We start from the raw sequence: 24,860 nt of genomic DNA, 5'->3' as shown, positions 1-24,860 counted from the left end.
ATAGCCTTGCTTTTTTGGTGGATTTTTCAACATGCTATTTTATTGTGTTTTGGTCCATTTTTGCAAAATCCTTTGCTATGGTGTGTTTCTGCACACTATTTTATGTTGTTTAATGCAGTTTTCAGCAATTTTTTGGATGTGTCATATTTTGACATTTTTGCCATACTATAGCCTTGCTTTTTTTGGTGGATTTTTCAACATGCTATTTTATGGAGTTTTAAGCTGTTTTTGCAAAATCCTTTGCTATGGTGTGTTTCTGCACACTATTTTATGTTGTTTAAGGTGGTTTTCAGCAATTTTTTGGATTTGTCATATTTTGACATTTTTGCCATACTATAGCCTTGCTTTTTTGGTGGATTTGTCCATATGCTATTTTATGCAGTTTTAGGCTGTTTTTGCAAAATACTTTGCTATGGTGTGTTTCTGCATGCTATTTTATGTTTTTTCGTGTGGTTTTCAGCATTTTTTTGGATGTGTCATCTTTTGACATTTTTTGCCATACTATAGCCTTGCTTTTTCTGTGGATTTTTCAACATGCCTTTTATGGTGTTTTGGGCCATTTTTACAACACCCTTTGCTATGGCATTTCTCGGCACGTTATTTCATGTGGTTTATGTTGAGTTCTGGGTGGCATATTTGCAGCAGTAGTAATATCTTCTTCATTTTTAGTTTTTAGTGTATTTTTTTATATATATATTGTTTTTCATCTTCACTGTGTACTTTTACTTTTAACACTTTTGTACATGTTCCTCATTATATTTACTTACGTTTACTTAAGTTACATTTTTAATGCAGGACTTTTTCTTGTAATGAAGTATTTTCACAATGTGGTAATTGTACTTTTCTTCACTACTGAGTACCTGAAAACCTCGGCCACCACTGCAAATTATGTCTATATCAAATGCATGTAAAGTTCTTAACTTTTTTTGTATTTGTATTTTTTTCTTTTTGTATTTTATGTAAATTGTCTAAGTACTAAGAAAAATGCTATTTAAGTCCTATCTGTTATTATTATTATTAGTAGTAGTAGTAGTAGTAGTAGTATTAGTAGTATTAGTATGAATATTATTAGTATTAGTAAAATTTGAACTAGATTCAGTTTGCATTAATATTTTCCACTGAAAAGTTTGCGTATTTGTCCACTAGATGGCAGAAACACGTGTTTAGATCATGGATATATTATATTAATTATAAGTCCGGATACATTTTTAAAAAACGGATTAAAATCTTATTCGTTGCATCTGGTGGCTTAAATAAATATAATCACTTTTTCTACATTGTTTTTCTTTTACTGTGTTTTTTTTTTAATGCGATCATCGTAGTTATTAAAATACGGTACGCCAGGAGGCTCAAATTTAACCAGTTCGACTCTCAAAATGGCAGATGAACCAACACGGGAGTGGAGCGACGAGCAGCTCAAAAGTGATGATTTGCCCAAAAAAGACATTATAAAGTTCATTCAGGACAATGCAGCTCACTCGGTACGTTTATCGCTTTCGTCTCTGCGTGATTTGAGTTTGAATATCTGCGCGTTAACGTGTGCGCGCGCTCTCGGAGCTGCAGCGTGCTGCGTGCTTTAGCTGCGGAGCTACATCCGGACTGTTTAGCATCGAGCAGGCGGATTTTTTAACAAACCAGAGTCACATTCACACCGCAGAGAGCCGCAGTGTTCAGATGCGAGGCACGGCTCATAATTTACAGTCAACTGCAGCAGAAACAGCTGCGGTTTTACTCTGTAACCTGATTTTATGTCAATGATTTCAGCCCGAGTGCATGTTGTTCCTCTAAGGGACTGTTCTGTATTTATCAGGAGACGGGGGTGGCTGATTTTTATTTTATTTTTTTAATCTTCTCTAAAGCTACAAATATTTTTTGTGATTAAGTGAAAATGCACGACCCTCCCCACATTATTAATTTATTATTAGATTTTAAAAACTGACCCTTTAGGGATTTTTACTGTAACTTTTAACATTAAAATATCAGAATTGGGAAAAAAACAGTCGATTTTTCACTCTTGTTGTGCTAGTGGTTAGTTCGTGCAGAAGGTTTGTAGTCGGGTAAATTTTAGGAAATAAAGTGGTTTTATGAAATATCACTATTTTCATCATCTGAAACTTGAAACGCAAATTGCTTTGATTTTTTTTTCAAAGAGCAACATGGCCTGTAAATGAGTAAAAAAAAGTTAGTAGTAAATAAGAAAATTAAAAAAAAATTTTTTGTTGTTGCTGAAAATCAAATGAATAAATTCCTAGTTTATTTCTATTAATTTTTAAATATTTTTGTCTTTAACATTATTTTGTTTTTTATTGTTTTTTTAACATAGTTTTGTTTTTTTCTGCAACATCGTTTTTTTTTTTTAAATTATAATAATTGGGGAAAAAATAGTTAATTTTCACCTTTTACAAATATCAAAAGTCATCTTTGAAATAAATTTGGATGGCATTTTTTTAAATTTGTAAAATAATCAGAGGTAAAATAAATTTGTGAAGCATGTTTTCTTTTTTTTAATGGCATATTGTCTTAAAAAATCAGTTTTAAAATAAATTTGGATGGCATGTTTTATTTAAAAATGGGCCTTCAAATACATTTGGAAGGTATAGTAAAAGGGGTTAAAATTGGGAGTAAAATAAATGTTTTAAGGCATACTTTCTTTAAGATTATAACAAAATTCAACTATTGAAGCCCCTTGTCTGTAACTGCATTTTCTCCTTCAGTTCCTCAATGAACACAAGCTGCTGGGAAACATAAAAAACGTTGCCAAAACAGCGAAGAAAGAACAATTGATTGTCGCCTACAATCAGCTATTTGAGAGCAAAGTAAGTGATCGCGATGAGACTTAAAGCTGCATTTGTGACACGGCGTCTGTGAGGGGAAAGTAAACTGGCCGCTGTGTGTTTTTCATGCTTTTGTCGATATTTGCAGAGGTTTAAAGGCTCAGAACCCGTTGAAGAGGTGACCGAGCAGGTTAAAGCTGTGAAAATTGAGGAAAAACCCAAAGAAGTCCCAGCAGAGGTTGTGGATGAGGTACGGTGACACGGTGTTGAAACGAGATGTTTTTTTTCTTTGAAAACATGGAAACTACACACCTCTTTTTGCATCGTCCTCTTAGGGTCCGCCCAAGTTCACCAAGTCGGTCCTGAAGAAAGGAGACAAGACGAACTTCCCAAAGAAAGGCGACAGCGTGAGCTGCTGGTACACCGGATCCTTGGAGGATGGAACCGTCTTCGACACCAATATTCCCACCAGTACGTCACACCTTCACCTTAAAGCGATAAAAAGGAAAAGAAATTAATGAAGTACCTCAAATAATACTCTCGAGAACCATTGAACCGTCTGGAATAGGGTTGGAAGTGGACTTTCTTTGTCCTGTAGACTCAGTAGATTTACATGTTTTTGTGGTTCGTGAGTGAAACTAATTCAGCAGAAACTTGCATTTCTAACCCTGATTTGGAATCAGCTTAAATATTTACAAACCACCTTCGGTCTTCATTTTCATCACTCAAATCAACATTTAAATTATCACTTAATTGTGATTATATGAAGATTGTCTTTAAACGAAAAGTTCACCCCAAAATCAAAGATATCTTTATCTTGCAGTGCTGTTTATTAATCTAGATTATTTCGGTGTGAGTTGCTGATTGTTGCAGATATCGACCGGCTCTCTAATATAATAAAACTAGATGTCACTCTAATGCAAAACTCCGAGTGCCATCTAGTTCCTTAATATTGGAGAAAAATCAGAAATCTCCAACATCTGCGACTCACGCCGAAAACAATCTAAACTGATAAATGACACTGTTAAGAAGGAAGAGTGTTTTTGAGGTGAATTGTCCCTTTAAATGTGGACAGCCGGAGAGACAAAACAGATAAAGAGAAAAGCCGTAATTATGAGGTGAACTGTCCCTTTAAACGCCACTTTCTCTGCGCAGCTGCGAGGAAGAAGAAGCAAAGCAAACCTCTGACCTTCAAAGTCGGGCTGGGCAGAGTCATCAGAGGGGTGAGTGATCCTCACGTTTCTGCTCGCTCCGTCTCCTCCGCGTCTCATCATCCTTTTCTTCCGCAGTGGGACGAGGCTCTCCTGACGATGAGTAAGGGCGAAACGGCACGACTGGAGATCGAACCAGAGTGGGCCTACGGGAAGAAGGGTCTCCCCGACTCCAAGTATCCTTTCCTGCGGCTCGTCGTCTCGTTAAACGTGCATGTCAACTATTTTTATTTACAGTGATGTAATAATAATACTCATTTTAAGTGAAGGCCAGGGACACTTTTTTAGGACTGTAAGTTTTTTTTTTTTTTTTTTTTAAGGCTTCCAGGATTTGGGGACGTTTACAGGATCGTAGGACACTTTGAGGATTTAAGGACATTTCTGAAGACATTTTTAAGATTTTAGGACTTTCCAAGATTTGGGGACATTTCTAGGATTTGGGGACATTTACAGGACTATAGTACATTTTAGTGAGTTTACAGGATTTGGGGGACACTTTTAGGACATGTAGGATTTTGGGACATTAGGGGCTTATCTAAGAGATTGTCCACTGGCACTTTTTTGGTTAAACAAGCCCTATTTTGATCTTAATAATAATAATAATAATTAACGGACCAATCACATTAGGGTCCTCGCACCGAACTGTGCAAAATTGTTGTACCTTCTCACTTTATTCATTAAAGTCCAAAAACAATTCCTATTTTTATCGTGAATCAGAAAAGCGAAACCACACGGGTGATCACGTAATGCATTGTGCAGCTATTATTGTAATTTTGGGCGTTTCTTGTTTTACGTGTTCTGCAGCTGTAATTAGGTTTTTATTTAGCATCAGCTGTTTTATTCCTTAACTGGAGCTCCACCAGAATTCCTCCCAACGCGAAGCTGATCTTTGAGGTCGAGCTGGTGGCGGTGGATTAACCGCCGACTGCCGGTCAGCATGCACTACACTGAAAGGGTGAAGAGGAAAATTCCTCAATGGCCTTGCTGTAAAGATTCAAGTTTAAATGGTATTTGAATCGCACCTTTATGTTCCCACCTTATCTCAATCACGATCACATTTAAAGAAACAGTAACCAGTTATTACAGCATCTTCACTTTTGGCCGAAATGTGACGGCTTGTCAATAATGTACATAGCCTGATACCTTATTCTCTGCATTGTTTTGTTCTTTTGCATGTAAAATGTAAATGAGAAATAAACCTGTTTGAGTCTAAAGAACAATCGAATGTGCAGTTCAGTTTTTCACGTGCACGTTAAACCATTTCCCATTAATGTCCCATATGAATAATGTGCTGCTAAAAAAGCTACAGAAACATCACACCAACAGTGCTCTTTTTGTCCAAGCCAATTTTTATTCTGTACAAGCAGGATAACAGTTAACCTGGTAAAAACTGACGGGTGGCGATCGTGCTTCTCCCTCTGGGCGCCGGAGCTCTTAGGAGTTGGCGTTGGGTCCCTTCTTCTTTCCGAAGGTGGGCACCACGTTCACGAAGCGCCTGTTGTACTGGATGCGACGCTTAGCGCGGCCAGTCTTCTTCTTCTTCTTCTCCTGCTTGTCGACCTGGACAATGAGACAGGAGGAGACATCGGTTATAATGAGCTCACGTCATCCAAAGCAGGAAATGAAAAGCCATTTGCACACTTAAAAATGATACATTTCAAGCGTTATATACATGTTCTTGAAATAAGTAACTAAATATATAAATAAAATGAGATTATTCTGGAGCACAACACGTCAGATGAAGCATTGAACCTTCTTACCTTGGGTGTCTGTCCCCTCACTTTTCCGGCACGAGCCAGAGAGCCGTGGACCTTACCTGAGGAGGGACACGAGAGAGAGAAAGGGTGAGATGGGATATTTCAGTTTTGTGAGTTCAGACATTTCAAGAAATCAATCAGGCTGTTAGTAAAGCACTTTTCATACAAACAGAGTACAACCAACTCTGTACACACACACACACGTACACACATAAATAAAAACAAGACAGTGATTAAATTAAACTAATCTGGGATCTATGGTCTTACAGAAACATTTGGCCCATTTTGTAATTATTCATGATGATTATCTTTTTTTGTGATCAGGTATTTATTGGTTGTTTTCAGACAGTGGGAGGAAGCATGACACACAAACACAGGACAACACAGGGCCTGAGAGTCCTAAAGAAAACATAATAAAAAAGTAAATATAATAAAACAAAATAAATAAAAAATAAAGAAGAATTAACCCAAATAAAGAGGAAGTAGCAGCAATAATAAAGTTAATAAAACAGGAGAAAAAGAAAATAAATACGTAATGGTGATAATCTTAAATATTCGGGGTGTATCGATTCATTGATCAACAATCCAATAAAATTGATGCAAAGTGTAAAAGCCGATCGTATCTTTAGCAGCATCTAAGGCCACGTTTAGAAGAGAACGGCCCGACTCAAATTTAACTCTTTCCTTGATTTTAAAATAAATATCGTTTACACGGATCTGCAAAAACGACCAAAATCGCTGTATTGTGCATGTCAGGAGAGTAACTGGCAGCGTAACTTTGTGACGACGCACCACAGAAGAACACCACCTGTCTGCGCACAAAGCTGCTCGTCTGCAGAGCGGAGAGTATGAACAAGACGGCGACGGCGAACGCAAGCACGCACGAGAACCGACAGCATTAATAAACTGAGCAGAGTGAGCAGCACAAACACAGCTCGGTAGATTTCAGCCCCCCAAAACACTGTTGTCATGTGAACAAACGGCTAAACTAACAAAAGTTTTGACGTTTCACGCAACAACCATCGCCGTGCAAACAGCACCAAAACATTGTTTGTTCAGTGATAATCCAGCAGTGTGGATATATATTTTGGATATTTTGCTGCGTCAACATTAGCTGCTCTGTTTAAACAGTGTCAGGCTAAAAAAACGTGCATGCAGGCAGAAACTCGACCATGCAGTTCTGTCAGTAAAGAAAAAGTATTAAAAAAAACCATTAAATTGTTAAGTTACAAGAGGTAAACACTGCTGACCGCTACACGAAATTTAGCACTGGTAAAGGCTCGCTGAATATGAGCAGGACTGTTTTATTCACAGAATAATATAATAATAATAAAAATAATAATATTATATCACAGAATTTTATATCACTTTTCTCAGCTTGAAAGTTTTATAAATATAAAACTGACCTGGAGATCAAAAATTCAGAACAGAAAGATTCACAATTGGCGTTTTTTGCAACATGCAACATTATAATTTTTTGTCAACAGACGTCTTTTGTAATGACGGCCTATCGAGGAAGCTCTTTTGGGCAGCAGGGGATTTTTTTTCACTTAAAGATTACAATTATTTATGCGTTTTTATCGTTTATGGCTAAAAGCAAGAAAGGGACACAGACTGCGTTTAAAGGACCAAATGATCCTGACTCATATCAAACGCAGGCGCTTAGACAGAAAAAACTGTAAAGTGGTAGACGGTGTTATCGACAAATATGGTATCGTTGTCCAAAGAATCGATATGTGATGAATCTCATGATTTGCACCCCAATTAAACATATGTGATTGTGCCACGATGGGGCTGGTTTGGGTATCACGGCCGGTCTTATGCTGCGCTCCATTTTACTGGAAGTGCAACGACGCGGCCATTCGAGACAGAAACTCGGGCAAGATCCACGTGGACCAAGTCAGTCGAATTGACGGTGAATTTACACGTGTAGCTCTGACAGAGGGAGTCATTTTTAGCGGAGACGTCATAGAGTTTAACAGCCAATCACAGTGCTCGATACACTCAGAAGACAAAGACTTGGTTGATTTTATATATTTTTTAAGACAATATGTAAAAAAAATTGTTTGTTAGTTGCTGCAAAGTTTTATAAGATTATTTGTACATTTATTGTGCGTAAAACAAATACCATCTAACGTGAGATCAGCTTTGACCTGCAAATCACCTCATACGTAAAACTACATCCAAATTCGACAGACCAGAGGGTACTGCATAAAAAACTACTGCAAACTCTTTTGGAGTAAGCCGAATTCTGTTTTTTTTTAAAAAAAAACTTCTTAAATTTTTAACCCAACTATAAATGAATAATGTATTTTAGTTTTATTATACTTTGCACTTTCACCTGTTTTAAATTCAAGAGAAATTTGTTCTTTTATTAAAATTCTACCCCTTTTATACGACATTATTTCTTTATTAACATCCTGTCTGCCTGTACATGTGGTTATTCTTTTACTCTTAATTTCTATTTGCTTAAATGAAGTTAATTCTCTTTTACACATCTTACTTACTAATTAGGAAATTGCATTTTAGACCTTGCACCCTCAGGCATTTTTGTAGGCTTTGCTATTTTATTATTTGTGTTTTAATGTTGTGAATTTTGGTTTTGTCATAAGGGGGCTGCATTATTAGTATTATATCTAATATCTTTATTAATCCAAATTGGCTTAATATAATAATAATAATAATAATATTAACCATTTCAGAGGAGGGGCCCGTGTTTATGGATTATTAAGCAGAACAGTGAAACTTGCTTATGGAAGTTTGACAGATTAACAGGAATCTGATGGACATCAAAGTGAAACATTTAAATCAGAAATCGGAAAAACGGACACGTAATTATGAACTTTCGACTTTCAATGGAACGCAGCATTATATTGCCAGCAGTGTATCTAGACAAAAATAAATTGTTCAGTCAAAATAAAGTGCTTGTGATCTTTCTTGGATGTGCAATTAAATCACCTAAAGCTTGAAAACTACACAAACGTCAGTTATCAAAGAGCACGTTCAATAAACGTCGTGTCAAATTATACAAACGTTTTTTGTCCCTTCACACAGCACTGAGTGTCATGTGTGTACTGACCTCCCAGCAGCCTGCCGGCTACCTCCAGGGTGCAGTGCTCTGAGACACCGCAGGACACCAGAGAGGCTTCATCCTCCAGAGGACATCCAGCCAGCAACAGGACCTGGTCCTCAACCAGGAGACCCTCCAGATCCTGGACATGAGCCTGAGAGACACACCAGAGAATTTGCAATTTCATTAAAGCCCCACACACGTAATCGAGTTCACACATAATCACTCAAAAAACCACTACATTGATTTAAAACTGCTTTGAGATAAAAACTAAATTAAATTAAAAAAAAAAAAAAAAGTTTGGTGTATTCTCATAATGGTGATCATATTGTACCTTGATCTGTCCAACGGTCTCCTGTCCAGTCACCTCAAGGGTGTGAGTGTTCTGGGCACGCAAGAAGAGCTGCATCTTGATGCTGGAAGAAAACAAAAATCAGACTTTAATCTTTCTGAAGGTAACTAACGCGGAAACCTGCCTGTGATAGCAAACATTTACACCGAGCCCGCCACGTTGTGTCAGCGTCCGACATTATTAAGCAACTTTAACGTGGAAATAAACTTACAAACTACACATGTAGCAACGTTACTGAGCTAAAAGTTGACAAAAAAGCAGCGTAAAGTAACGCGCAGGGATCTTGACCGGACATGTTCCTCTCGGTAGCTTGCTAATGCTAAGCTAGCTTGACTAGCCACATGGGGCACGCGTTTCACAAAGTCGCCCAAAACCACATAAAATGTGGCGAAACTGTTCGAATAAACTGCGACTCGAGATTAATGATATCAAAGAAGCTATATTGGCATACTAAAATGTATCAGGGGTTTGTATAATTAGGTTTTTTTAGTGAAATCGCACAGGCCGTACCTCGTTTGATGCTAGTCGTTCAACGCTAGGCATGAAAAGGGCTGTATAAGGGCCGACACTGCGCATGTGCAGGTTTACGTAACCACGTTGGACGCGGCGGCCACGCCCACCACGTTTATAAAGGCGATAAATACAGATTGTTTTTTTGTTTATTTGTTTTTTTCCAGGAAGATTATTTCATTACACAAGAAAAACAAGAGTAGTTTTTTTTTGCTTTTAGATGATTTTTTTCTTATTAATCTGAAATAATCTTTATCCAAAAAAACGAGAAGTTGTTTTTTCACACATTTTTTCTTTGAATTATGATATCTAAGGATCAATAATTGACTTGTAACACTGTTTTAATTGGCAACAGCTCCCCATGTTGCATAAAAACAGCATACAGCTGCTTAGCTCTGAAAAGAATGAAATATTATCAAATCAAATTGAAGTAACTGAATTGAAAATCCAAATAAGTAATTGATTTGAATTAACAAGCAGTGGTTAAAATGGGCATAGGATTATTTGGGCATTTTATTTGTTTTCCAAATATGGGGTTATTTGTTTAGGGAAAGGTAATACCTTTACTCAAGAAAAAACAATATTTTTTTTCTGAATACACAAAATTATTTAACAATACTACGACTTGGTTCATGAAGAAAAATCAGGGGTTTTTTGCCCATGAAACCTTTTTTTTTATAATTCTATGATTGTCTTGTTTATTGTTTTATAAATTTTGGGTTTTTTTTAATCTTAATTTAGAAAAGAGCAGATTTGTTTTCATACATACCTTTTCTGAGAATATTGAGATCATCTAGTAATTCAGAAAAAATAAGCTTTTAAAAAATAATAAAAATAAGCTTTTTGAAAATTGTGTAAATTCAGTATAGTAAGAGAAGGGTTTTTTTTCTGCGATCTTTACATTCATTCAGAAAAGCAAGATTTTTTTTCCCTTGAAACTTTCTTGGAATTCAGAGATAATCTTGTTAATTCAGAAAAACAAAAACAAATTCTTTTTCAATGAATTTTCTTTCTTAAAACTCAGAGATAATCACATTAATTCATTAAAGAAAGAGCAGATTTTTTTATAAATAAATGTAATAAATCTTTTTAATATTCTTTAATATTTAATTTTTACTTATTTTAAAAAGTAAGATTTCCCCCCCCTAAAAATTTTGTTGCAAAATTCAGTGACAATTTCCTTAGTTCAATAAAAGATCCAAAAATAATAAACCTCATCAATTCTTCACCCAATTCTGAAAAATTTCATGAATTTTCATGACAATTTCACAGAATTCTGATAACCATTATAGGTTATATGTATATATATATATATATATATATATATATATATATATATATATTAAATTTCTTTTTCAGTTAAAGACATTAAGCTGCTGTTTCTTCATGTGACTCGGCAGTAAAAAAATATAATGTCATCTCACATTTTACTAAGTCACTGTTCAATGCAGGTAAACAGAAGTAGCTTTTGGTTCTGATCATGTGCACTAAATACTGAACTGTTAGCATTAGGAAAATATTTCTGTACTTAAAAAATACATACTTGACAGTGGGATCTTGTAGTTTATGCCTCTAAGTATCTCATGACCTCTACATCAATCCTTTGAGCCATCAAAGAATCTAAAAGATAAAATCAGCGAGGGACACTTCAGGATATCAATCTCTTTATTATGAAATCAAGTCAAAATAAAAAAAGGAGGAACTCTTCATTATCTTTATGGAACCATAACCATGAAATATTAAAAATCTTTCAGATTGGGAGGGAGAAACACATGACTCAGAGGTACATCAATGAATGCCTCCTTTACGAGTTTAAATCTTGAACACAAAGAAAGAGACCAAACTAAGTCATCCAATCTAAAAATTAAAAAGCTTTCGTCACACAAGAAAAAAAAATATATCTGCCTTCACAAATAACATGCGTCAAAGAACCCCAAAAAGCAGCCAGTGTTGGAGATGACTAACGTAGCAATTAATGTTTGTTTTTTAACAGCATGACTGATCAACATGACTGTCACGGAGGGTCACGTGTATTAAACTCCAACCAGCAGCTACAAAGTTGAACTGATTAGTTACACCAGAGAGAAGAAAAAAAACAGCTTCTGTGGTCGGATCAAAATCTCCATGACATCATGTTAAGTAGCCCTGTTCACAGATGTAGGCAGGTAAAGAAAGGATGCTTTCCTCTGAGTCTCCGTCTACATGTCACGATTTAGTCCATCATGTGGGGGGAGGAGGGTAGTACTGGTTATACTGGGCATATTGGTTGTACTGACCCCAGGAGTTTTGTCCCCACCCGCCGTACTGCTGCTGAAAGAAAGGGGAAAATAAAAGTTTAAAATATGAACATGATCACAGAGTTTACAGTTTTTGAAGTGGGGCGTCACGATTGTTATATCCACAGTGAGTGTACTCCTTTATATGGAAGCTCTGAGAATATTTTTGTCGGGTGGTCCGTTTTCTTAGTCCCAAAAATGTTTTGTGCATGTGTGAAAAAGAGTGAAAAAAATGCGAGATTTTCATTACTATATAATAGCTTCAAAAAAAAGAAAAAAATTGGCGAGATTTTTTTTCTCTTTTGGGCACGAAAAAACTGACAAAACAGCAGCTTTATTGTGTGACTTTGATGTTTAAAATGATAAGTTTGGATTCATCAATGTTGCACAATAACACAAACTAGAAGGTAGATTTATTAGTGTTTGTTTGTTTTTTTTAAGATTATTTTTGGGGCTTTATATGCCTTTATTCCATAGGACGGCTAAAAGGGGGGGGATGACATGCAGCAAAGGGCCGAGGCTGGAATTGAACCTGCAGCGAGGACACAGCCTCCATACATGGGGCCCCCGCTCCATCCACTGAGCCACCGGGTGCCCCAGTTTGTTTTTTAAACAAAGCTTTAAAAAAAAAATGAAATTAGAAATGACAATACTGCTGTCGAGGCAGCAGTGGACCAGCAACTCCTGTGTTATGTGAAGTAAAATTACCGTACTCATCAAAGGAGGCTGGTCCGCGTCCACAGCAGTACGCTGCTTAGCTTCAGTGCTGATACTCCCGCCTGTTTGTCAAAACTGGAGGCGAGCTGACTGATATCCACTATAGAGAATTCACTGACTATAATAAATACCACATACAAACCCACTTAAAAAATTCAAACTATCCCGTTAACTTTAGAGTATTTCTGTCAGCCCCTTCGATCAGAATACGCTCTTACTGGAACATATACTGTATAATAACCGATGTTAATCGCCTTACTCACTTGGTTTGACATAAACTGTAAGTCAGGAAACCTTTTTTAGTGCCATCAGCAGCTCAGATGAAAAACCCACCTGGTACCAGTTGTAGTTGTATGCAGAGTTATTTGCCGTCGTGTCTGTCGCTGCGTTAACTGCACCCGCAGAAGTGTCGTCCACACGCTGTCTCTTAGCGTCAGGCTCCTGAGAGCTGGAGACCAAACATTTCACGTTAATAAAATGATACCACGAATCACTAAAACACTGAAAACAATAATAATGAAATCATGTGTTGATGCGACCCGAGCCCTGTTCCCTTTACCCACCTGTCATAGCCGTTCTCGGCCTTCCTCTTCGAAGGTTCGCTTTCTTTCTGTAGTTTCTGATGTTCCTCATATGCAGCCACGAGCCTAAAAACATGTAAAAGAATGAAATTTACTCAAAATCAAACACAAAAGGAAAGTCAGCCATTACTCTACCTCTTTAAGTATCAAATTAACTCACACATTGATGTCACTGCCAAAGTCCTCGAGGAACTCCACCTTGCGCTGGGAGAAGAGGAGGCGGGATTCGACGGGCATCTGGCTCTGCAGGGCTCGGTCGAAACAAGCCAAGATCTCAGCTTCATTCTGCATCACATCTCCGCTGTATTCCAGCTCAAGCAGGTTTAGATAGAGTTTGGGACTCGTCTGTAAAGCCAAGAAAAAGGTGTGTATCTCACAACTAGCGGAAAACAGTCATAGCGGAAAGTGATGCAGTTCACTTTGTATTGCGTATAGACTCGATTTTTAATTTGCATTCTGAAAAGAAATTAGTGAAGTAAAAAGTTCCAAGAAAATTTCCACAAAATTAGCAAAACACAAAGCTGAAAACAAAAACAAGACAATGACCTAAAAAAGGGCAATTTTTAAAAAAAAATTATATATTCTGTAACATATTTTAATGTAGACTTCTAATAGTATACTTTCTGAATATTTTTTCTTTTTTGATAACTTTCTAATAAAGTTATCTCTCTATAGGACACATAATAACAACATGTAGGGTGGCCTTAAGTGCTATGACAAAACATATGTGCTACAAACATACCTTTATTTAGCGCACACAATACTAAGCTATTAAAATAACAAGAATTGACAGAAAAAAAAGAACACAGAAGAAGTCGTGATGAACACAGAAAGTCACTTTAAGTCATCTAACTTCTAAATAAAATCCAGTTTATCGGGAAAAAAAATAAGTATTATTATGATTAAAATAAACAGTTCCCCAGAGAAGTGCAGGTAGACAATAACCGTGTATATTTTTGGTTCATAAAACGACTCGAATCGTGAATATGTAGAATATTATTTCAGACATTCCTGTAATCTTGTGTTGCAGCGCCTGCTGTGATGGAAAATGCTGTTTTACCTGATGTGAATGATGGTCTGATGATGCTTCACCATCCAGAGAACGCGCCCTGTGTTTTCACCTGATAATGCTCCAGTGTGATTATGCCACAAATTAATACTGTTTCTCATGCTGATAATGCTTTACAGTACCCATGAGATACTCAACTCTGGTTGTGACATTTGTAAAAAAAAAAAAAAGATTTGGGATTTTGGTAACCATGTGACATCAAACACACGTGTAACACTAAAATTTGTCAAAAAACAATGAACCCACTGAAATGACCACCTGTAGGTCACTGAAGAGCTCAAAAGAAACTATTCTTGCATGTTAGAAAAATGCAAACATGATTCACAGAAAAACATTTTGCTGATGTGCAGCAGTAAATCAGAAAAGTGACTGAATGATCTTGGTAGAGTGTGTTGGTCTGTAGACACGAGGACTTCGTCACCTATGAGTGTGTAAATTAATAAATACAGTATGTCAGTGAATTACATTCCCTGTGTTTTCTTTTTTCCTTTCATTACACTTTCCCACATGGCAGCATTTTACGATTTAATAATGACTTTTTGTCTCTTTAAAGGGATATTTTTCAGATTTTCAACCAGTTCTGTATCAAAACAATGTGACAGTATGCGGTAGTATGCAGACTCTTACTGCACTGCCTTTTTGTCTCCTAAAATGTTTTCAAAAACATATTTTAATGCCCTGTTTAGCTGTAACAGTGAGATTGTGAACAGACAGTGGAGGCTTTACCGCTCTCTGCACAGTGAAAACTGAAGAGATCAAACAGTAAAACTAGGCAGCGCTGATCAAATATACACAGATTCTGTCGCTGACTCAAATATTTCTTGCCTCTAAGGTTGCAGCGATACACCGGTTTTAAAGTATACTGTGATGTAAAAGATACCATGTACATTTGTTTACCTACAATACTGAAAAACATGTAACTGAATGGAAAATCTCACCTTTATTTTAATTACTTTCAAAGGGGAGACTTTTTACACATACCTCCATTCAAAAATGGTTTCAAATTTTTATTATAGTGATAAAACATTTGTTCAACGAAAAACTAAACGTTCTGTTTTCAATCCTTTAAGGATCATTCTGACTGATTATAATACTTATTCTGTTATGGGGTGATACTGTGAAACTGTGATATTAGATAATCTTAGGTAATCTCATATTGTTGCAACCCTGCTCATCTCAAATGTTTTAAGAAAACACGTTTCAGCTTCCTGTTTCACTGTAATCTGAGATTGTTACCAGCCGGCCGCCCTTATGTCAAGCAGACGACTTTGCATTACATCACACACCAGCGGCAGCATTCATTGGTCTGGTCTGGCAAATTGAATTGAAAAAGTATTTGCATCTTTCTACTGCATAGACAGCCCAGTTTGATGTGAGGACCCTCTTTATATAAATAATAATAAATAAATAAATACTTTTTTAAGTTCTCTATGTTGTTGTCTGCATCTGCACAAAATGTCATCTCCAGTTTTTACCTGGTCCTTTTCAATAGCATCCAGCAGCACCTTCCTGGCCTTGCTCAGACTTCTCTGCACCTTCATCATCTGCCTGGCCAGCTTCACAGCATAGAACGACGTCTCAGTGGCGTTCTTCGCAGACTCCATGGCCTCCCTCAGCAGGGCCTCCGCTTCCTCCAAGTTACCATGGCGACGCTCGAGACTGACCCTCCGAAGACGCACCATGGCCAGACCTGGGACTGCCTCCTCCAGGGACTTCAGGATGCCACGAGCCTCCTCTACATTACCTGGGGAAAGAAAAGCAGAATACTGTCAGCGTGACCATACACAAGTCTAATATACAAGGTTTATTTGCATTTTTACCAATAAATTTCCATGACTTTTCCATGATGTTCAGGCAAATTTTCAAGGCTATACATTCTCTGAGACGACCATCGATACTTCTTATCCATTCTTTTTCATTACTATATAATAGCTTTATTAAATATCTATTTTTTTAAATAATTAATTCAGAGCAGGATTAGGACTGAATATTTAAATACAAGGGACTGTAAGTTATTTATGAGAGGGGCGGTGGCGATGCAAAAAGAGAGACATGTCAACTAATTATTTTAAGCATTGGGGAGGCACTTATGTTTTTTATTTAAACAAAATTCCATGACTTTTCCAAAACTTTGAGGGAATATGTAGTTTCCAAAACTTTTCCAGGCCTGCAAATTCCATGACTTTTCCCAGGTTTTTCGTGACAGTATGAGACCTGAATATATACAATTTTTATTATTTAAGTCTGTATCACTGTGTTAACGTGCAGTCGCAGCCTCAGAGGTCATTTATTCAGACCCAAAGAGACACTTAACCTCAGAATCTTCCTGCTCATTTGACTGTGCCCTATTTGCATGCTGGCTGGAAAGAGAGTCGCTCACCTTGCTGCTCCTCGAAGGCTGCCCACAGCAGGTGGATGGATGGTTTCTTGGGCAAATGGATGGTGCACGCTTTCTTGTAGACATGTCTCACACCATCAGTGCTGTAGCCCTCTAGATATTTTGCATACTTCAGAGTGAAAAAGAGAGAGCGAGTTGGAAGAAATGCAGGGAGAGGACAGAGAAAAAGAACAGAGGAGAAAGGCAAAAGAGACAACACATTTTAAACCTAAAATTTCAGTTGACAGAAAACAGTGAATTTCTTCATTGACAAGATCGTTTTTAGAAATTTTCTGTGTAAACCCATCAGCACCTTCATGGAACCAATTAGATAAGTTTCTGTAAGGTAGTGGGAGACGAAGAAGATGCAACGTAGTAGTTGGCAAATGCTGCAGTCAAATCTTGTGTGGCAAGCTGGCCATCCCCTAATACAACAGATACAGTCACATATCAACGTTACACGCAAAGAGAGTGCAGGACGATTTACTGTGTCCATGTGATATCATCGTTGGTGGGGGAAGTGCAGGGAGGAAGCGGGAGTGAGGAAGAGGTTAAAGGTCACATTACCTTGGTCCAGAAGTCCTCGTAGAGTGCACATGCGATGAGGCATCGTTCAAAGAGAACGACCACGCGCTCCGGAGTCCCGTTTTCAATTTCAAAGTCCAGGTACTCCTTCCAGTTGTTCAGCTGGGTCTTCTCTAAGGCTTTCACATGGAAGTACGGTCTCTTAATCTAAAAAGACATGAATAAATGTTTGTTTTACGATGTAAAACATTTAAAAAACACATCTCCAGCAACAGGGCCAGACAGCAAAAGTTGCCAGGTTGCCATTGGCTACCATCTTCAGAAAGTGGGAACCAATTCTTGGCCTTGGATTTCCCCAAGTGGCAACTACTTTTTAATATAAATAGGGATGGCAAAGAGCAAGATGTACACACCAAAATAAATACTTTTTAAAAAAAAATTAATAATGCAGAACCAGATAATGCTGGACGTGGTAACACCACATGCATTGGTGCCTTTACTTGGTGCACATAGTTACGTGGATGAAACATTCAACTAACTTTTCAACATCACAAACAAATAATTTAACTCACTAAGAGTTTTGTTTGATTACTGTGATTCAGCTTTTAAAAGGGCTGTCACAGTGTAGGAATTTCTCCCACAGAGCAGTAGCGCCTTTTTTTTTGGCAAATTACATAATCTATCCTAATTTTAGTGCTTTGTAAATCTAATTTAATATTTGTTCACAACAACACAGAGAGGCTATGAGGCCCAATCAAGGTTGCAGCGTTTTTGTGTCTGGTTGCTATGATACAGAATATCCACCAAAGTAAAAATGGTGGCACATGGTAGAGTGCTTGCTCTGGCTGAAGAGGACAGATCTGTGTGATTTCACTATCAATTTCTTCTCCATTATTATTGTTGTTCATCAATGTCACAGTCGATCTTTGTGGCATTTGTCCCGCTGGTGTTGCAATATTGCGGTTATCCCAACAGCCCCAGTTTTTGAACTTTCTTTTATTTCACTTTTTTTATTGTCACATCTTAAATTCTCAAGATATAAGTTGACTAAAAATGACAAGCTGATGCTTGGCGCCCACTTTTTAAAGTCCTTGTTGAGCCCTGAACAATTAACTGCTGTGGAGAAAACAAGACACGTACCCCCTCCTCAAAGGTCCAGCGCTTGCTGACTTCATGCTCGTTGTGGTTGAAGACTTCCTGCCGAACCTCGATCACCTTGTGGCGCATGTTCTCGATCTCCGTCACTCTCTACATAAAGACACACAAAAAACACCTGGTCAACGCCATCATGTCCGCTTCTTCGAATCACATTCTCCACTTGATGTAAGAACTGCTAGTCCTGCAGCCGAAGATTTACATCACCATGAGCTTGCCAGAGACAAGAAGCCTGTGGAGGGGGGAGGTATGGGGAGGCACCCTGCATATCGGCCTCTGGGTGCAGGTGCTGGGCCTCAGTTGATCCTTTTAGTTTTAGGGCGAGTCCCTGACTGGATGCCAACTTGAATCCCCCCCTGGCATTCATTGGCTTGGCTGCTGACATAAAGACACCTCTTCAAACCTGAACAAAGCTTTCCATCTTATCATGGAGAACAGGCAAGCTCCTGCTAAGCCCTGAAAGCAATGCTTCTGTAAATGTGGGTACCCTGCAGCGGGCAACTGGATTTATACCTTTGCAGGGTCCGCAAGATCTTCTGTACCAGGTGGCAACTCCTCCTGAGGAGCAGGCGTCTCGTCATCCTCGCTGATCATCGCCGACAGGCTGGCTTTAGAAAGCTCGAGTCTCAGCTGGACAAACTCCTCTTCTGACAGGAAGTGTTTGGGGTTGTTACTCTGCACGTGATCTTTGAACCTGCAAAGATTAAAAAACAGATAAATAAGATTCAACTCAAAGAAAGATTTTAATTATTGATGAATGTACGTGTTGTTTTAATCAAAATGACAAAGGATAAAAGCTTCTCTATAGGGGTGTAACAGCACACAGAAGTTAAGGTTTGGTTAATTCTTCAGTTTGGAGTCTTGGTTTGTGGAATAAATGTATAAAGATCTGTTTTTTATTTATTGTGATCAGACATTAAGTCTCAAAGGCAGACAAAGTCATCTTGCTGTGGACTGAGGTAACATTTAACCCACTGGCAACTTTCGTACACTATTTTTACTATGAAATAAAGAACATTTCAAACACTTTTCTATGTCATTGTGCTAACACTTCACATTTTTACAAAAGGCAACAGGTCACAACAGGCTATGAAACCGCAAAAGCAGCAAATGTGATATGATATTGAAAATACAAAATAAAAGCTTAATAATAAAATAAACAATATGCATTTGGGAATGTGTAACAATTAGTTTTACATTTACTGTATTTTATCCTGCTCTGCTTTTGTGTCTAAAGGCTGCAGTGAGGAAAAGTGCTCTGGTTTGTTTTTTTCTTGCCTGTGGGTCAACTGCGAAACACCGTCTTTGTCTTGCAGATAACTCTTTCCCTCAATCAACATACCGTGCAGTCTACGTGTGGCTGAGTGAAATGAACTGTGACCCTTGTATTGTGACAGTTCTGCACGAATACACAAACTGTTACAGCCCTACTTCTCTCTTCTTATTGTTGTTGTTTTTTTTTTTTTTGTTTGCTTTGAAGCAGCGTGCTACAAAGAAAAAGCGTTGTTCTGGTCAATCCGACATTTATTTTACATTTTTTAAAAACCTCTTTCCTCAACTACAGAGAGAGTGTGGAGTTTAACTAAGGAGCATACAGAGACACGTGACTGCAACCAGTTTTCCTCCTACCTCTGGAAGTGCTGGGAATACAGCTGGGTTGGGATGCCCAAGATGCGATCATAGATGGTGGTGACGTTAGCCAGTTTTCCCTGCTCGGTCTCCCAGTTGACGAAGGCCTCCCACAGACGGTCTGAGCGAAAGTCCGTGCCTGCCGCAGCCACTGCGTGTTCATAGGCACTGATAGTAAAAATAGACTGTGAATCTCATTGAACTAATATGCAATAATTTACACAAAAATGAGGACTTTAAATGTATACAAGTTCTGCTGTCACGTAAGACAAAACACAAGGAAGAGGAGAGTAAAAGCTATAAAGAGTTTTACTTACGCTCGAATGCGTGCCTCTGTCTCCGGGTCACTCGGGTCTGAGTTCTCTTTAATGTAGGTCAGGTAATGCAGCCACAGATCCACACTGAGAGGGATGGCCTGCAAGCCTCTTCTGTATACCTTCAGATTGATAAAACACAAAACATGCCTTTAAACGGCTGGAATAATTTTACTATATTTATCAAAGAGGCCCTCTCTTTGACCTTCTGATTTAATGACTTTTACATCTGCTGTTTCCAGTCTCTGAGGGACCAAGACTTAGACACAACTACAGGGTCTTAAGTCAGTAGCTGCATTTATATGCACACTTTTCTCAATCTGGCTGAAATACATCTGATTGAAAATTTCAGGTCAACTGTTTACATGGGATGTCCTCTAATATAATCTGGTGTTTACATGCGCTGACGCATGTAAACGGAGCAACTGTGTGATGTGCAAAAATTATGGATATAGTAACTTGACAGGGCTGCCAACTCTTGCATTGACCAACATTGATCAACACACGTATTGCCACTTTTCACACACTCTCACGCCAGAAGTGCATTTTCTTGCATTGAAAAATAAGTATCGGATAACTTCTGACAGCAGCACAAAACTCTCTCTCCTCTCCTGTCGCATACCTGGGCAAAAGTGAGTGAGTTACTATGGTTACAGGTCTGTTCGAGCATCTTGTCGGCCCCCCTCGGAAGGATATTTATTGGCTGTTCAGCTCAGTATTTGTTGTTGTTTTAATGCTATTAATCAAGGAACAGCGTGATACCAATGCACTTCTACTGAAGGCAATGGAGAGGAGTAGTGGCAGTAGGCTCCATGTAAACCTGCCTAGTGTACTAATGAAATAATGGGATACTGGTGACCAACCAAACACTGGATTAGGCAGAGCAGCACATACAGTAAGCGGTAGAAAACGAATGACATGAAAACGAAAGATGTTTATATTTACCTCTTCTGCAACCTGTATGTTCTCGTGTTTTTTCTCAATATCAGCGTACTTCTTCCAGTAGCCATAGCAGTAGGGATAACGTAGGAAGAATACATCAAATGACTTTCTCACGGATGGAAGGTCATTCTGCAAGGGAGACGCAACAGCAACGGGATTAAGTTACTATTTCACGTTATTGTAATCTTTCTGTTCAATTTTAGCAATAATCAAACTGAACATGTCTGCATGTGTCCTCTTACCTCCTGCTCCACGTACTGCAGCAGGTAGACCCAACCATTGAAGTCTTCTGGGTTGTCCTCGCAGGCCTTGAAGAGTTTTTCAAACTCGCTGGGCGGCTCTGGCTCTGGAGGAGCAGTGGGTTCCTGTGTTGTCTCTTTGGGTGGTTCTTCCAGCTCCATGCCATCCTCTGCCACCTGTGTTGCCTCGGTCCCATCTGGAGAGGTTATCAGAATCAGAAATAATCTATTGATCCTCAGGCAGAAATTGTGATTCATTACAGTATCTCTGACGTAAAGCATAGACAATTGTAGACAATTGACAAGTAGAAATAAGAAGCATGAAAACAAAAAAGTAAAATATTAAATCAAAATATGTCCATTATGCTTTGTTTAAAATATTTACAAATGTAAAATATGTATAATTTGCTGAGTATTTAAAATGGGAAGAAATGAAAAATGTGTGCCTAACGCTACAATGCACAACAAAATATATATATAAGTAGAAATAAAAATAAGAAATCTCTACTATATGTGCATCACTGTGCAACAAAAAAATATTGTACTATATATCTTTTTTGGACAGTTGAATGTAATAAATAGATAATGGAATTTTAACTGCCGATGAGTGAATTGAGGACAGTCTACTGACTCACTTAATACGTTTTGATGTAATTACACTAAATAGTTAATAATGAAGGGTGGAAAAGCAAGTAAGGCATTGGTCATAAATGGGTTAATTACAATTTAGCTATGAAATCTGACTGTCAAAGCAGTAGTACAAAAATGGCAACACTGTGACAGGAAATTCAAAAATCCCCATGATCACATGTCTGAAAAGCACAACCCTATTTGTTTTTAGTGCTAAGAATTTACAAAGACTGTATTAGTTGCAATCACAGCCAATATGGTTGGAAAATAATAAAAAATATTATCAGCATCAAAAGACCATATAATGTGATTATATGTCATGCAACAAGGAGCATTAGTTAAATTTAATTCTGTGATTTTGTGGAACGACTGCATATATCAACCAATGCTGTGCTGCATGCCACCATTTAAAACCACTTCAGTTGAATGAAAAGTTTTGCTTTGTTCATATAAACTCTCTAATCATGAACCATCCTAGATCTTACAATTTTCCACTTAAGTTGGACATCTATCCCCGCCATTTAAGGAGACTAATTTTGCCTTAATAAATATCAGATGCACCGCGACAACTAAACACACTAATCAAACTAATCTGATTACCTTGACTGCCCTCCTGCATAGCAGCTCCTGACTCTACGCTCATCTCCTGGCTGTCTTGCTCAGACTCTGTTTTGTGTTCTGATGGCTGTTCTGCCTCTTCCTCCGGCTGTGGTGGCGGTGGAGGTGGAGGTGGTGGTGGCTGCTCCTCTTGGAAGAGCTGAGCACTGGCGATCTGAAACTGCTCCACAGCCTTCTCCACAGATCCCAGCTCTGTGGAGTTCATCTGCTCATCCGGTTGCTGCTGTTGCCCCGGAGCATCCTGGGAGGCATCTGAGTCCTCAGGCAAGACACTGGTGAGTGGTTCTGGATTAACCTGGTCCGGGGACCAGTCGCCGGTTTGGCCTAGAACAGGAAGGTCAGGAAGAAATGCATCCCCATTGCTCTCCATGGCAGGGGACTCAGTGTCCAGCATTCCAGTAATGGTGTCGTCTGAGAGGTGCAGGCCTGTTGAAAAGCAGTTTGAATTATCACTACAACATCAAAGATTAGCTGATAGGCCAAACATAATCAGCAACTATTTTGATAATGATTAGTTACAGTTATTTTCCAAGCAAAAATATTATAAGATTATCATTTCTTCATCCCACAGTGGGGAAACATCATTACAGAAGCAAAGGTACAGTAAAAACAGAAAGAATAAGTCAATAAATAATAATAATTATTATTATTATTACTAGTAGTATTGTTGTTATTATTATAAATAAGAACTGATAAGAAAAATAAACACAGATCAGTCTAAGAATAAAAGAGTAAAAGAGAGTAAAATACACTAAGGTTGAGGGAAAAAATGATACAACACAGTATTGTGATATTTTATGTGGCAATATTGAATCAATACTTGGTTGCCAAGTACTTTTTTGTTATATATGTATATAAGATAAGACTATTAATCCCACACCAGGTAAATTCACATAAGCAGCTCAGATGCAGAAAAGGTGCTGAGTGCTAAAAAGGATTAAATATAACAAAAATACAAAATTGATACACTAAGTATAAAATAATGTAAAATCAACATACGATATACACATTTTACTTATACATATGTTCATGATTGACAGTTGCATTATTGATTTGTATAATTTTATAGACTTTTTTTTTTTATTGGCAGGTTAAAAGTTATGTTAAATGAGATAACTAGCTTTGCCCAAAAAAGCAGCAGCAGCTGGTGCTACAGGACACTTCCTCTTTCTAACACTGACACGGACGCCAGCTTTATCTTTAACCCTCACGTTAACTACTAAAAATAATGTAGCCTGTACACGTGACCGGCCTCTAGGATAAGCAACGTTACGTGCAGCTGCTAACGTTTACTGAACAACGAAGGTTAACGAACCTAAATGTTTAATCTTTATCGATTTATGTGCGCTCTAGCTTTCACCTTGTTTGCAGTTTGAGGCCATGTTGTACCCGGGTGATTGTTTGCATACGAACAAAGTTCAATCAGAAGTTGGGGCCTGGACTCCGTCTATTTCCTGCGCGCTAAAGCCAGGCGCTTCACATTAGATCGTGTTTAGTTGAACTCATTTAAAAGCATTTAAACGCTAAAATTCTCAGCTTACTAGGTTCACATGTTACATTAACAAAATTTAACTAACTATAATTGAATATATTACCATTTCGTTCACCACATTGCTAACTAGAACAACTACAACGTGCTAAGTTTTTGTCTCCAGCTCCAGTAAATAGTCGGGACCAGCGGAGCGGCTTCTCCACGTTAGCTCGCCGGCTAACGTCGGTCATTTCCCTAGCTAACGTTTCCACCAGTAGCTAGCGTTAGCTGGCGGTCGAAATGCCACAATTCTAGTCATATTGCATCCACTTCACGGAAAAATATATGTTTCGGGATCTTACCAGTATCTTCCATGAAATTTTTGTGAACCTTGTGAAGTTGTGTGCGGCTTTCGAAGTCACTTTGTCTAACCTACAACGACCGTGCGCGCTTCGTCCACCATACTTATCAACTTAGAGGAAGAAACGAGGGACCGAGTGCGCATGCTCAGTGTACAGCCCGCCCCTGTGTGTGGTGACCATAGACTGCAAATAAATATTTATATTTATGATTGTAGTAGATTGTATTGTAAGATTTATATTATATTTTATATTTATAAAGATATCTTTATATCTATGGTGGT

At 38.0% G+C, this 24,860-nt stretch overlaps 3 protein-coding genes across 4 annotated transcripts; 1 reads left to right on the top strand and 2 right to left on the bottom strand.

Moving 5' to 3' along the window:
* Positions 1 to 1,364: 1,364 nt before the first annotated feature.
* On the top strand, positions 1,365 to 5,205 carry fkbp3 (FKBP prolyl isomerase 3). The gene is made up of 7 exons (XM_042503590.1): positions 1,365 to 1,481; positions 2,715 to 2,816; positions 2,923 to 3,024; positions 3,110 to 3,245; positions 3,930 to 3,997; positions 4,064 to 4,161; positions 4,849 to 5,205. The coding sequence occupies exons 1-7, from the start codon at positions 1,377 to 1,379 to the stop codon at positions 4,901 to 4,903; spliced, it is 666 nt and encodes a 221-aa protein (XP_042359524.1). The 5' UTR covers positions 1,365 to 1,376; the 3' UTR covers positions 4,904 to 5,205.
* A 111-nt stretch (positions 5,206 to 5,316) lies between these two features.
* faua (FAU ubiquitin like and ribosomal protein S30 fusion a) lies at positions 5,317 to 9,743 on the bottom strand. Its single transcript, XM_042503359.1, has 5 exons — positions 9,675 to 9,743; positions 9,147 to 9,228; positions 8,822 to 8,966; positions 5,746 to 5,801; positions 5,317 to 5,545 (listed from the first exon to the last, which is right to left on the bottom strand). Exons 2-5 carry the CDS (start codon positions 9,219 to 9,221, stop codon positions 5,420 to 5,422), a joined length of 402 nt encoding a protein of 133 aa, XP_042359293.1. The 5' UTR covers positions 9,222 to 9,228; positions 9,675 to 9,743; the 3' UTR covers positions 5,317 to 5,419.
* A 1,578-nt stretch (positions 9,744 to 11,321) lies between these two features.
* Positions 11,322 to 24,707, bottom strand: prpf39 (PRP39 pre-mRNA processing factor 39 homolog (yeast)). Of its 2 annotated transcripts, none has more exons than XM_042503284.1 (15): positions 24,580 to 24,707; positions 22,729 to 23,172; positions 21,502 to 21,695; positions 21,263 to 21,388; positions 20,321 to 20,439; positions 20,004 to 20,171; positions 18,888 to 19,068; positions 18,360 to 18,467; positions 17,262 to 17,426; positions 16,698 to 16,824; positions 15,793 to 16,061; positions 13,409 to 13,593; positions 13,231 to 13,314; positions 13,001 to 13,115; positions 11,322 to 11,984 (listed from the first exon to the last, which is right to left on the bottom strand). In XM_042503284.1, the coding sequence occupies exons 1-15, from the start codon at positions 24,590 to 24,592 to the stop codon at positions 11,895 to 11,897; spliced, it is 2,388 nt and encodes a 795-aa protein (XP_042359218.1). In that variant the 5' UTR covers positions 24,593 to 24,707; the 3' UTR covers positions 11,322 to 11,894. The 2 variants fall into 2 exon arrangements, with proteins under 2 accessions (XP_042359218.1, XP_042359219.1); XM_042503285.1 differs by having other exon boundaries at positions 11,322 to 11,981.
* Positions 24,708 to 24,860: the final 153 nt, after the last annotated feature.

Source organism: Plectropomus leopardus, chromosome 16 (genome assembly GCF_008729295.1).
Source record: "Plectropomus leopardus isolate mb chromosome 16, YSFRI_Pleo_2.0, whole genome shotgun sequence".
Classification (NCBI taxonomy): Eukaryota; Metazoa; Chordata; class Actinopteri; order Perciformes; family Serranidae; genus Plectropomus; species Plectropomus leopardus.
This window is presented reverse-complemented; position numbering and strand designations above follow the sequence as displayed.

Excerpts from the sequence above, each read along its gene's own strand:
- fkbp3 (XM_042503590.1), top strand. The coding sequence starts at position 1,377 with ATGGCAGATGAACCAACACGGGAGTGGAGCGACGAGCAGCTCAAAAGT. Across the intron at positions 3,246-3,929 it reads CGACACCAATATTCCCACCA|CTGCGAGGAAGAAGAAGCAA; the intron begins GTACGTCACACC and ends TTCTCTGCGCAG. Across the intron at positions 3,998-4,063 it reads TGGGCAGAGTCATCAGAGGG|TGGGACGAGGCTCTCCTGAC; the intron begins GTGAGTGATCCT and ends TTTCTTCCGCAG.
- faua (XM_042503359.1), bottom strand. The coding sequence starts at position 9,221 with ATGCAGCTCTTCTTGCGTGCCCAGAACACTCACACCCTTGAGGTGACT. Across the intron at positions 5,802-8,821 it reads AGCCGGCAGGCTGCTGGGAG|GTAAGGTCCACGGCTCTCTG; the intron begins GTCAGTACACAC and ends GTCCCTCCTCAG. Across the intron at positions 5,546-5,745 it reads TGAGGGGACAGACACCCAAG|GTCGACAAGCAGGAGAAGAA; the intron begins GTAAGAAGGTTC and ends CTCATTGTCCAG.
- prpf39 (XM_042503284.1), bottom strand. Across the intron at positions 18,468-18,887 it reads ATCTTGCGGACCCTGCAAAG|AGAGTGACGGAGATCGAGAA; the intron begins GTATAAATCCAG and ends GTCTTTATGTAG. Across the intron at positions 16,062-16,697 it reads AGCCTTCGAGGAGCAGCAAG|GTAATGTAGAGGAGGCTCGT; the intron begins GTGAGCGACTCT and ends TTCTTTCCCCAG.